Consider the following 13,198-nt stretch of genomic DNA (forward strand, 5'->3'; position numbering starts at 1 on the left):
CGTGTATAAGTCACAGCGCTGAGCTGTCTCTCCTTTGCTTGCAGCTGTCCTGTACTTCCTCCTCCAAGTCAGTTTCTTGGTGGATGAGGGTGTGTCTCCAGTACTGCTGCAGCTGCTGTCCTGCGCTCTGTGTGGCAGCAAGGTGCTGGCTGCGCTGGCGGCTTCTGCAGGATCCTCTAGTACTGCTTCCTCGGCCCCTGCAGCTGCCAGTTCTGGGCAAGTCGCAACGCAGTCCAAGTCTTCCACTAAAAAGAGCAAGAAAGAGGAAAAGGAAAAGGAGAAGGATGGTGAGGGTTACCCTCTTGTCTTGGTGACCATGGTGACATGTTTAAATTGTCTTGAAGGGCATGGTTTATTCTGTTCTTCTGAAGGGTCTTTTGTCTCGATTTACAGGGGACCAAAAACCCAACTGCCCTCTAGTGTCTACATTTGTCTTCATTTTCACTTACATTGAAGTGGCATGTTAAACAGTTTAATTTCTGATGCCAAGTGACAGTAATAGGTAGGAAAGGTCTAAGTGCACTGTACATTTTTAGTAGCAAGTTTCTTATTCTGTGAATTAATAACACTTGCTCTGTGGAGTGCTTCTCAGAGTTTAGTGAACAGCTTAGTAAATAGTTAAATGCTCTACAAAATTAGCTCTCTTAGCTGACCCCCTACCATCAGTTTCACTGCTTTCTATGGCCCTTGGAGACTTGAGGCAGGTGACCAGGGGGAGCAATGGTGGAGGTTCATATTCCCCCAGTGAATGCTCAGGCTTACAGTAGTGTTGATGGTTGGATACAGCAAAATTTGCAAAGTAAATTTCTCTTTCAGTGTAAGACCTAATATATTTGTTCAGTACTGGGCTTATGTAAGCATGCATTATCCTGTGGTTTTTTTTTGGTGACATTATTATATGTCTCGCTTGGAAGGCAGCTAGGCTCACCACTATACTACCAACACTAGAAGTATCTCTTGTTATGGTTTACCTGTTTGTCCTATAGTAAAAAATTATTTGGCAAAAATATAACCATTTAGTAGAAACTTTTAGAAATGGGCAAAAATGTCCTCCCTGTCCATCTGGTAGACCAGGCTTTAGGGCATTGGAGGGATTGTCCTTGCTCTTCAACCCTCAGTCCTGCCCTGCCCTGATCTTGTAGGTGAGAGCTCAGGCAGCCAGGAGGACCAGCTGTGCACAGCTCTGGTGAATCAGCTGAACAAATTTGCTGATAAAGAAACCCTGATCCAGTTTCTGCGGTGCTTCCTGTTGGAGTCCAATTCTTCCTCGGTTCGCTGGCAGGCTCATTGCCTGACACTGCACATCTACAGGTAAGTTGGGGCTTAGTTTCCAGATCAGCATGGGTCAGGGACCAGGTGCACTAGCAGCTCTGTTTTGGTTTTATGTTACACACTCATGGTTATAGTGTCAGTGTTTATACCACCCTGGATCCTCTTGAGTATTTTCTCATTGCTCTGGCTGGTTTTTAGCCATTAAACTGATGCCATTGACAAGAGATAATCTGTTTTACCATTCAGAAGGCTATGTCAAGGTCAGGCACTCTAGGAGGCCAAGGCTGGTGGATTGCCTGAGCTCAGGAGTTTGAGACCAACCTGAGCAAGAGTGAGACCCCTTCTCTACTAAAAAAAATAGAAAAACTAGCCAGGTGCTGTGGTGGGTACCTGTAGTTCCAGCTACTTGGGAGGCTGAGGCAGTAGGATTGCATGAGCCCAAGAGTTTAGGGTGCTGTGAGATATGACACCACAGCACTCTACCCAGTGCAACAGAATGAGACTCTGTCTCAAAATAAAGGACAAAAAGAAGGATGTGTTTAGGAATTTGAAAATGACCAGGCTTACTTCCTTAGTCTAAAAAAGCTCCGTTTCTGCTCTGGGATAACATGTGGTAGGAATAAAGTGCCTCCTAAAGACAGCAAATGACTGTGCTCCATCTGTTTGGATTGACTGTCATAGGAGCAAAGAAACCATCCACACTTAACTCACAGTTGTAGTGAAACATAACGTCTACACAAACAGTCTGGGACTGATGGTAAATAAAGGAGCGGCAGGGTTCTCTGCTGCTTGGTAATGTGGGCTATCGTTTATTTATAGGAACTCCAGCAAATCTCAACAGGAACTCCTGCTAGATCTGATGTGGTCCATATGGCCAGAACTCCCAGCCTATGGTCGCAAGGCTGCCCAGTTTGTGGACCTACTAGGATATTTCTCCTTGAAAACTCCACAGACGGAGAAGAAGGTAGTAATTGATTTATGGGCAGAGAAGCTAGCTTGTCACATTTAACCTTTTTTGTCATGAGTTAAGAGCATTATAATTAACCTAGGTAGGGGGTTGGTATATGAAATCTCTTTTAAATATATTCAGTTTTGCATTTCTCATTAAGCATTCCATACATATATCGTGTAGATAATAAATGCTAGCAAGTAAGTACAATTCTGTTTTGTACTTATTTGTCAGCATTTATTATCTACACGATATATACAGATAATAAAAGTAGGTCAAACAGGAAAAGAAGATAGAATTCATTTAAGTCTCTTAGAAAAGTAAGTACTGGTTTTACTGGTAGCCCTGGGATTATATACCAGAAAATGTTTCTGTAGTTATTGGTGGCTTGCCCCTGTAATCCCAGCCACTTGGAAAGCTGAGGCAGGAGAATGAGTTGTGGTAAGAGTTGGACACCAGCCTGGGCAGCATAGCAAGACCCCATCCTGAAAAATGGAAAAATAAATTTAGCCAGGCTTGGTGGCACACAGCTGTAGTCTTAGTTACTCAGAAGGCTGAGGTAGAAGGATTCTTGGAGCCCAGAAGTTCGAGGCAGCAATGAGCTATGATGTGCCACTATACTCCACCTTGGGCAACAGTCAGTTGCTGTCTCTAACAAAAAATCAAAGAAAATGTTTCTAAATTCTTTAATTACATAACCATTTCGTGGCTTCTTCATATGAATAAAAATGGTTTTCCTCCACAAGGTCTGAAAGGGTACCTGTCACTAAGATTGTGAAAAATTCTAAAGGAGATAGAATCTGTTCGATAGTAAGAAATTAGGCCCAGCTTTGTGTAATTCTGAATGTGGACTGAGGAGTCTGGTACTTCCAGGGCAGTCTTTAGCTAGAAAGCAGAAGACAAAAGTCTTTGCCAATAAGATTTTCCCTTGGGCTTTAACTGTGTTTGTTTACTGAATTCTGTTTCAGTTGAAGGAATATTCACAGAAGGCTGTGGAGATTCTGCGGACTCAAAACCATATTCTTACCAACCACCCCAACTCTAACATTTATAAGTGAGCATTGTTTTGTTTTCTTCCTTCTGTATGCTCATTCAACATTCTGAGTAGCTGTTCGCATATCAATAGATGGGCAAGTGAACTTGTCTAATTTATTTTTTAATCCCTCCCATGTAGCCCAGGGTCTTGCATATAGAAGGCACTCAAATGTCATTGTTAGGCCAGGCATGGTGGCTCACACCTGTAATCCTAGCACTCTCGGAGGCTGAGGCCAGCCTGAGCCAGAGTGAGACCTCGCCTCTAAAAATAGCTGGGCGTTGTAGTGGACACCTGTAATCACAGCTACTCGGGAGGCTGGGGCCAGAAGATTGCTTGAACCCAAGAGTTTAAAGTTGCTATGAGCTATGATGCCATGACAGTGTACTGCCTATGTTTCAAAAAAGAAAACAAAATGTCATTGCTGAATGCAAAGTTTGGTAAGCGGTAATAAGAAAAGGTCTCTAGTTTCAGGGTTTAAATTTAAATAAGACAAAATGTTTATATAAAATACCTTCCTTTAAAAAAGACTTGGTTAAATTGACAGTTTACTATATCTTTGGTTTGGTAGTATCTTGTCCTTTAAAAAAAAAAAAAAACAAGAACTTTATTTAGGTGTAGTTTATATACTATAAAATTTACCTATTTTAAATGTCCAGTTCAATGATTTTTAGTAAATTGAATTGTGGCCCTTGATTCAAATTGTAATGCGTTTTTGGATTTTCATGAAGTATGGCTTTTTTTTTTTTTTTTGAAGTATGGCTTTAAGGTAGGTAAGATCAAGTAGTTGAAATTTCCTTTCTGTGACTTTTAAATCCTATTGGAATTTTTCTGTTTCCTGTGTCCTCACTTTAGTGGGGCTAGCTTTGGGGAATACTGAACCATCCATCCCTTCGTCGTGGTTCCTTTGTGAGGCTTGGTGCCTCCTAAAATGAAAATTTCGTTGTGCTAAGACTGATTTCTTCCTTAGCACCTTATCTGGCTTGGTGGAATTTGATGGCTATTACCTGGAGAGTGATCCCTGCCTGGTGTGCAATAATCCTGAAGTACCGTTTTGTGTAAGTAACATCTTTAACATGGGCAGTCCTGAGACTTACAGGTCTAGTAGCTTTCTTTTTTTCCAGAGATGGGTTGATACCACATAGATTTTCCTCTCCTAATGGTTGTCACCAACAGGAGGAATCCTTATCTGCCACATTTATTTCCTTAAATAGAAACTCCATCTATGGATGAAGGGTGGGCTGTATTCATGAATTTTACAAGAAGGTAGGGTGAGCTTTGTACTAATACTGTGTTTTATGTACTTTGAATTTAGTATATCAAGCTGTCGTCTATTAAAGTGGACACGCGGTACACCACCACCCAGCAGGTTGTGAAGCTCATTGGCAGTCACACCATCAGCAAAGTGACAGTGAAAATTGGTGATCTGAAACGGACCAAGATGGTGCGGACCATCAACCTGTATTATAACAACCGAACTGTGCAGGCCATCGTGGAGTTGAAAAACAAGTACGGGCTTTTGAGGCTTGAGGGGCGAGGGCAGCAGGTTTTGTCAGGCTCAACATGAGTTGCTGGTTTTGGTTCCTGAAATGGGGTAGAGCAGCATGTCCCTGGCAGGCCTACTTTGTCCAAAGAGCTTCTCTAGGAATGGAATTCCTTCCATTTCTACATGGTGCTTTCCCTCTTTTTGTTTACTGCCATTGAGTTTCCTAGCCTGAATGTCCCATATGTCGCAGCGTCTGATTCAGGGCAGGTCAGAAGAGCCAAAAGGAGCACTAGCCTGGGTTGTAGTGTTGACTTTCACAGAGACAGATCTCTTTTTATTGAAGTCTCAGACATTGCTGTTAGAGAATATAGGTAGATATGACTTGGATATTAAAACTTGCAGTGCCATTCTGCACATGGAGCAGAAGTATTGCTGTCATTCCAGGAGATAGAATAAAGCTAATGTGCCACATCAATTAATGGCCAGGCACTCTGCCTAAAGGAGGGTTCCTCTTCTTTGAAGAGCGGAGTTTAACGTACGTGACCTGAAAGTGGAAGCTGTCCGTTAGGGTGACCCATTCCCCACTAGAAGGGGTGATTTGATTTTTTGTTGTGTTGAGTCAGCACAGTTGCTGGTAGACCATGTGGGTGCAAATCCCAGCTCTACTTTGCAACCTTGGAAAGGTTACTTAACTTCAGTTTCTGTAACTGTAAAATAACACTCAGAGGTGTTATTTTAGAGATTAAATGAGTTAGTATGTGTGAAGTGCTAAGAACAGAGCCTAGCATATAGTAAATACTCAGTAAATATTAGCTCAAATTAGTAATAGATTAATAGTTACTATAACTGTCTCTAAATTATTATGGGCCTTTGTCTTTATGACTTGACTTAGCACTGTTGTCCATACCCTGGTTAAGTTCCTCTGCCTCTCTGAAGCAACCTAGCTGTATCCTTCCAAGGTTGTGGTGATAATGGGAACTTGGTGGCAGTCATCAGCCTTGTCCCTCTTAGGATTACCGGCTTCGGCGTGGCATGCTTTTTGAATAGTGTCTGCCCTTGAGAAGCACTTCTGTTGTTTTCCTGGAATTTTAAAATGTATCATCTCTAACAGCCTAAAGCACTTATATATTTTATCCTTTTTTATAGAGACAAGGTAGAAGGGAAAAGTTTTTCTTAATTAGCTTGCTATTATTTCTTAGATTTTTTTTTCCCCTTAGAGTAGCCACCTAATTGCCTTAGAAAAATACACAGGACAGTCTTTCTCTTCATCTCATCAGACTGTCACCACTGAAGTTTAAATGAGAGGATTTCAGGCCCTCCCTCTTTCTCTCTCTCTTACATTCTCTCTCCTAGGCCAGCTCGTTGGCACAAAGCCAAGAAGGTTCAGCTGACCCCTGGGCAGACAGAGGTGAAGATTGACCTGCCATTGCCCATTGTGGCCTCCAACCTGATGATTGAGTTTGCGGACTTCTACGAAAACTACCAGGCCTCCACAGAGACCCTGCAGTGCCCACGCTGTAGTGCCTCAGTCCCTGCCAACCCAGGGGTCTGTGGCAACTGTGGAGAGAACGTGTATCAGTGTCACAAATGCCGGTAAGCCAGTGGTCATCCCCTAGGCCAGGGCTGTACACATTGCTTGTATTTTGCTGTAGTAGCCTCTGTGGGCAATTTCAGTGTTTGGTACCCTTACAAAATGTGGTATTTAGAGAATTATGGGTGTATAGAGTGGGTTCAAGGGTGGGTGATGAGTGTGTGTTTGTGTGTTTGCCCATCCTGTGGTAGGTGCATAGAGCCAAGAGGAAGATCCTTACATTTAGTTCTGGGTTTTTCTTTTTATCTGGTTACTTTATTTATTTATTTATTTTTAATTAAATCATAGCTGTGTACATTGATACAGTCATGGGGTACAGTGTGCTGTTTTTATATACAATTTGAAATATTTTCATCAAACTGGTTAACATAGCCTTCATGTCATTTCCTTAGTTACTGTGTTAAGACATTTATATTCTACATTTAGAAAGATTCACATGTACCCTTATAAGGTGAACCATAGGCATGATCCCACCAGTCATCCTCCCTAACTGGTTGCTTTAAGTCATTGATTTGTTATTGTCCCTTTGATAATTCCTGCAGTAGTTTCCAGAATATAGATGTGGCATAGTCAGTCTTCTCAGAGTCACCCGCCCCACCCAACCTGTGCCACCATACTGACCCCATCACTTTGGTTCTTCAGATCCATCAACTATGATGAAAAGGATCCCTTCCTCTGCAACGCCTGTGGCTTCTGTAAATATGCTCGCTTCGACTTCATGCTCTATGCCAAGCCTTGCTGTGCAGTGGATCCCATTGAGAATGAGGAAGACCGAAAGAAGGTGAGGCCCTGGCCTAGACCAGTGGCCTTGATCTGAACTTTGGGCAGAGTTGGCATAGTGCAACGCACATAAATTTCTAGCCCAAGCCTTTCTCAACTCAGCACCAGTTTCAGGGCCCAGCTTTTGGGTTGGAGCAAAAAATGACGTATCTTAGAACACATAGTTTGGCCTAGGATTTCAGAGACGTGTTTGTCGTAATGAGACTAGGGCAGTGGTTCTCAACCTTCCTAATGCTGCGACCCTTTAATACAGTTCCTCATGTTGTGGTGACCCCCAACTATAAAATGAAAATAACTTTATGGTTGGGGGTCACCACAACATGAGGAACCGTTTTAAAGGGTTGCAGCATTAGGAAGATTGAGAACCACTTGACTAGGGCATCTGAGGGGCAGATAACTGTGGATTTGGAAAGTCAGAAGAGAAGTTGGATGACTTACCCTGTGCTTGTTTCACAGTCGGCTTCACCCTATGGCTGTTGGCATTCCCTCAGTGTCAGCTTATCCAGGGGCTAGTTCCAGCCAGCGTAACGTGGAGGCTGGATATTAAAGACATTGAGAAAGCAGAGCCTGCTGGGATAACGGAAGAACAAAAGTTCTCCTTCCGGCTGTGCTTATTCTCTCAGCATTGTGTATCATGTATCCTCTGTAACATCTCCTGGGATTATTGTGAAGAGCAGAGATAATATCTGAAGCACAGTACCTGATGTGTAGGAAATCTTTCAGTGAATGGTTATTCAGGAACGTCATTGTGCTGAAAAGCCTTCACTCAGGTCCCTGTCTCTTCCTGTCTAGGCTGTATCCAACATCAACACGCTTTTGGACAAAGCTGATCGAGTGTATCATCAGCTGATGGGACACCGGCCACAGCTGGAGAACCTGCTCTGCAAAGTTAATGAGGCAGCTCCAGAAAAGCCACAGGTAATCCCAAGCTAGGAGGGCGTTTAGATGTAGAGGCCGTGGGTCATGGTTGGAAGCCTGCCAGTGAGATCATGGCTGTGTGGAAGTCTGACATTTTACCTCTTTGGGTTGCAGGACGACTCTGGGACAGCAGGGGGCATCAGCTCCACCTCAGCCAGTGTGAATCGCTATATCCTGCAGCTAGCTCAGGAGTACTGTGGAGACTGCAAGAACTCTTTTGATGAACTTTCCAAAATCATCCAGGTAGACTTGGAATTAGCTTTTAGGAGTGTGTTCTAAGTTGTCAACGCTGTTTGCAGAGCAGTCCTGTTTCATCAGCCAGCGGTTCAGCTCTTGATGTTGCCCTTACCCAGGCTTGCTGAAAAGGCAGGCAGGTGGCTGCACCAAACAGCATCTCGCCCACTGTGGGTTTTGGCACTGGTCAGGGACCTGAATTCATGCTAGAAAACTGAGAGTAGTGGAGATGGGAAGTTAGCATAGATCTGTTTTTCTTAACCATGAACAACCCATCTTTTAATAGAAGGATCACTGGTTTTAAAAACTTAGGTGCCAAAGCCTGGTGTAGTGGCTTGTACCTATAATCCAAGCACTCTGGGAGGCTGAGGCGGGAGAATCATTGAGACCTGGAGTTTTGAGACCAGCCTGAGCAAGAATAAGACCCTATCTGTACTAAAAATAGGAAAAGAAGCCTGGCATGGTAGTGCACTCCTATATTTCCACTTAATCAAGATGCTGAGGCAGGAGGATTGCTTGAGCTCAGGAGTTTGTGGTTGCTGTGAGCTATGATAAAGCCACTATATTCTAGTCCTGGGGACAGAGCAAGACTCTGTCTCAAAAAAAAAAAAAAAAAAAAAAAAAATTGGGTTCCAAGATTCTGTTACCTCTTTTTCTGATACAACCTGTTTGTAGGGGCTGTGAGGGTAAGGGCACACCTACTGCAGTCAACCAGGGTGGGCCATGTGTCAGTTGCATTGTCCCATGGGATGGCATTTTGGCCACAGACAGGGGAGCCTTATACAAGTGGAGCTACCAGTTTACCTTGCCAGCTCCCTGAAATTGTGCCATTTTTGCTACTCATGCATAAGTCTCTGTCCTTTGTCTCTGTAACATGGGATTTAAGAGCACGAGCCTATCATCTGAGGTTGAGTTCTGAATCTGCCACTTCCCTTAATCAAGCCAACACCTCTAAGCTTTAGTTTCCTTTGCTTTAAAATAGGGATAAATTTATCGAGAAGGTTAAATTATATAATGTCTGAACAGTTTCTTCAAAGCAAAGCTGCTAATCTTTTAATTAATATCCTTTTCTTTTTCATCTTAAGTGCCTAATTTCTTTTGTTTTTGTCTTTTTTCTTAGAAAGTTTTTGCTTCACGCAAAGAGTTGTTGGAATATGATCTACAGCAAAGGGAGGCAGCCACCAAATCATCCCGGACCTCTGTGCAGCCCACACTCACTGCCAGCCAGTACCGTGCCCTATCTGTCCTGGGCTGTGGCCACACTTCCTCCACCAAATGCTATGGCTGTGCCTCAGCTGTCACAGAACATTGTATCACACTACTCCGGGCCCTGGCCACCAACCCAGCCCTGCGGCATATCCTTGTCTCCCAGGGCCTCATCCGGGAGCTCTTTGATTACAATCTTCGCCGAGGGGCTGCAGCCATGCGAGAGGAGGTCCGCCAGCTCATGTGCCTCCTAACTCGGTCAGAGTCTGTGCTGTGATTATGGGCCTAGTAATTCCTCACTCTGGGTTGGTGGCAGCAGTGATGCTGGGAGCATTAGACGGGGCATAGAATTGTGCTTCTGGCTGCCAAACAGCTTAGGTAGCTTATAACAGAAGATGTTCAGGGTTTAGTAAATGAACCTGCGAGAGCACTGAAAACCAACTTTCTTTGGGAATGGTGTGTTTGGATAATACTTTTTTGGTTTCAGCGTGGTGTCCTCAAGAAACTGTCTCTGAGTCCTAGTGAGAGAGAAGAAAGAAAGAAGGGCGGGGGCATTTGGACTTAAGAAAGACTCGCATAAAAGGAGGCAGTGGAGTGGTGGGGCCTAGGGAGGGAGAGGTTGGACTCTGGGTCAGAAAGACCCAGGCTTAGTCTCTGATACCGTGTACTACATGCCTTGGACAAATTACTTAATTTCTCTGAGTTTATATTTTCCTCATCTGGAAATACAGATAATATAAATATCTTAAAAGCTTATGGTGAGGATGGATGAAGTAATTCAGTAAATAATAACTCATTTGTTGAGTTCTTAGTATGTACTAGATCCTGCACCCCGAGCTTTATGTGGATTATTTACTGTGTGGCATAAATTCTGGGACATTTTAAGTGGCTGCTATATTATTTATACACTCATTTTATGCATATTTATTGTATGTGTAATTTATCATATTATCGTATTTATCATAACATCCGCTGAATGCCAGGCACTGTTCTGGAGTTTGCAGATACAGTGGTAAATGAAATAAAGTTCCTGTCCTCGTGTGGCTTGCATTCTAGATGGACAGAACTACAACAGACACACAATTATGCAATATAACGTCAGGAAATTAGATTGGGAAGAAAAATAAAGTGGGGATGGCAACTGATTGCAGGAGGACTTACTGTTTTAGATAAGGTGGTCAGGGAGGACTTCCCTGAGGGCATGACAGTTGTGCAGAGACCTGTGTGAAAGAAGGCAACAAGCCATCTCTGGCAGAGGGCTGCAAGCCAGGACGCGGCACGTGGAGTGCTGGGAGGCAGGCTCATGCCAGGAATGCCTGGGACCCAGGAGGCCAGGTGGCTGTGGACAGGATGCAGTGTGAGAGGAGGAAAGTTAGGTCAGAAGTCGCCAGGGGCCAGGCCCTGGAGGGTCTATGTTGTGAGGACTTTGGGTCTTATTTAGAGTGTGTTGGGAAGCAGAGAGTGATGTGGTACAGTTTGTGGTTTTGCTATTTATAATATTAAAGACATTATCACAAAGGGGCATAGACTAAAATGTGGAGGACTTGTGGGAAATGATGTGAAAGCAGAAGGAAAAGATGAGGAAAGAGTTGTGACCAAGACTGAAAGTGACCTCCCAGGTTTGGGAGACTGACACACACCAGAGTACCTGGTGGCTCTGTACCTGGGACAGGGACCCCATAAGTTGGTGTTGCTCTTCCCTCAGCGTCTGTTCCCAGGCACGGTGGCTGTGATGTGCCCCCTTTTTTGTTACAGACCAGGATTTTGTGAGACTAATGTATAGTCTTCCTCTGAGGAAGGAAGTAGAATATTTGGGTTAGTAGAATATTTAGGTTATTTAGAATCTTTGGACTAGGCATTGATTCATTTTCTCTGGGCTCCTTGAGGTGGAAGGAAGGTCACACCAACTATGAATAACAGGACTCCCATTTCTTTGCCTCCCCAGAGACAATCCAGAAGCCACCCAGCAGATGAATGACCTGATTATTGGCAAAGTCTCCACAGCCCTGAAGGGCCACTGGGCCAATCCTGATCTGGTAAGCAGGCCTGGCTGTCCTCTCTGACTCCTCCCTCATGTTCCTTATGTGTCTCTTAGGCCTCTTGCATCTGCTTTCCCCCAGCCTCATGTGGTGCTGACTAAGGAGGGAAGGCCCAGCACATCTCAGAGCTTACTGCCCTGGATGGCTTTCCCAGGAGAGAGCCTGAGGCACAAGGGCCTCCATCTCTCCCTTGCCTCTCTGATGGGGCCACCTGTCATTAGACATTTTAGTTATAAGTCCTTGGATCAGAGCTTGGACCTAACCCCACTCCTTGACCCTTTCTGTTGCTTCTCTACTCATGGCTCTTTCTGTTGGCCTTCTAGGCAAGTAGCCTTCAGTACGAAATGCTGCTGCTGACAGATTCTATCTCAAAAGAGGACAGCTGCTGGGAGCTCCGGTTACGCTGTGGTGAGTTGGGGGCTTTTAGAGAAAGGAAGGGGTCCTAAGGTGCCGTCCTAACACCAGAGCAGGAGAAGCAGAGAGAAACCCACTGGTGGTGCCAGAGCAAGTATGGTGCACTTGTTTGCGACTCTGCCTTTCCTGACTATCCCTAGCTCTCAGCCTTTTCCTCATGGCTGTGAACATTAAGACTCCTGTGGTCGTTGAGAACATTACCCTCATGTGCCTGCGGATCCTGCAGAAGCTGATTAAACCACCTGCTCCGACCAGCAAGAAGAAAAAGGTACTGGGCCAAGCGGGACGTCGAAGAGGGAAGGGCAGGGCCCTCCTCCTTCCCTGGCTAGTGCCTGTGCCCTGCCTTCTCAAAGCCTCTCCCTTGCCTTAAGCTTAGCTGACTTGGGTGGGCACCAGTGTTGTCTTTGCCTAATAAGTTCAGCAAAAAATGATTGGGAATTTTGAGAAGTTTAGAATAAAATAAACATGAAAATAGAAAGCATAGAGCAAAGTCATTAACTGAAGGACTGACGACTCCTCCAGTCTCATCTGATGACTTGCGGCTTCCAGGAGGTGTTGTGTTCTTTGGTACTACTCTGCCTTTGCACATGCAATGTGGTGTGGTGGTGCAAATTCAAGGCTCTAAAGCACACCAAATTTGAATCCCAGTTCTTCCATTTACTAGCACTGTGACCTTGGGCAAGTCACCCATCTTGTGGGTGAAAAATAAATGACTTGTTGAAAAATAAATGACCCAGTTCTTCCATTTACTAGCACTGTGACCTTGGGCAAGTCACCCATCTTGTTGTGAAAAATAAATGACTCAATGCAGATCAAGTGCTCAGGACAGTGTCTGCGTAAGTTAGTCCTCAGTACGTTTTAGCTGGGGCTCGGGGCTGTTTCTCTGCCTGGAATGTTCTCCTTCATTTTGTCAGCTGTTCCTTAGAATATTCACTCCTCTACTGGACCAGTTGTGAGCGCCTTGAATCCAGAGACTCTTACTCTCTTACACATATGTGTGTATATATGTATTTTTTTCTTCGTTTTCCTTGTAGGCTTCCTTTATTTTAAAGTCCAATATATAGCATGCTATCTAACATATAGTAACTACAGTAAATTATTAAGTGAATAAATAAAACCAAGTTTTTATCCTAAAATAACTATAGCTGAACTATAGATTGGCTTGTTCATACCAGCTTGTAGAATGTGCAGGCATAAATCTTTGTCGTGGCCATGCCTGAGGCTCTCTGCCTCCAACTGGATTTGGTTGGGCCTGGGCCATCTTGATTCCTGCTCC

General features: G+C 44.1%; 1 protein-coding gene across 4 annotated transcripts in view; it reads left to right on the forward strand.

Annotated features, from left to right (window-relative positions):
• UBR4 (ubiquitin protein ligase E3 component n-recognin 4) overlaps window positions 1-13,198 on the forward strand; it is a 118,730-nt gene that overhangs the window by 89,583 nt on the left and 15,949 nt on the right. For all 4 annotated transcript variants that reach the window (XM_012801536.2, XM_023509729.1, XM_023509730.1 and 1 more), the window contains 14 exons: window positions 45-287; window positions 1,143-1,311; window positions 2,092-2,236; window positions 3,190-3,275; window positions 4,225-4,312; window positions 4,570-4,763; window positions 6,094-6,333; window positions 6,974-7,112; window positions 7,904-8,029; window positions 8,144-8,272; window positions 9,384-9,727; window positions 11,415-11,505; window positions 11,832-11,916; window positions 12,063-12,190. In XM_012801536.2, the coding sequence (XP_012656990.1) occupies window positions 45-287; window positions 1,143-1,311; window positions 2,092-2,236; window positions 3,190-3,275; window positions 4,225-4,312; window positions 4,570-4,763; window positions 6,094-6,333; window positions 6,974-7,112; window positions 7,904-8,029; window positions 8,144-8,272; window positions 9,384-9,727; window positions 11,415-11,505; window positions 11,832-11,916; window positions 12,063-12,190 (2,207 nt within the window). The remainder of the gene's footprint in view (window positions 1-44; window positions 288-1,142; window positions 1,312-2,091; window positions 2,237-3,189; window positions 3,276-4,224; window positions 4,313-4,569; window positions 4,764-6,093; window positions 6,334-6,973; window positions 7,113-7,903; window positions 8,030-8,143; window positions 8,273-9,383; window positions 9,728-11,414; window positions 11,506-11,831; window positions 11,917-12,062; window positions 12,191-13,198) is intronic.

The sequence above is a fragment of the Otolemur garnettii genome, unplaced genomic scaffold (assembly GCF_000181295.1).
Source record: "Otolemur garnettii isolate 467f Iridium unplaced genomic scaffold, OtoGar3 scaffold00009, whole genome shotgun sequence".
Classification (NCBI taxonomy): Eukaryota; Metazoa; Chordata; class Mammalia; order Primates; family Galagidae; genus Otolemur; species Otolemur garnettii.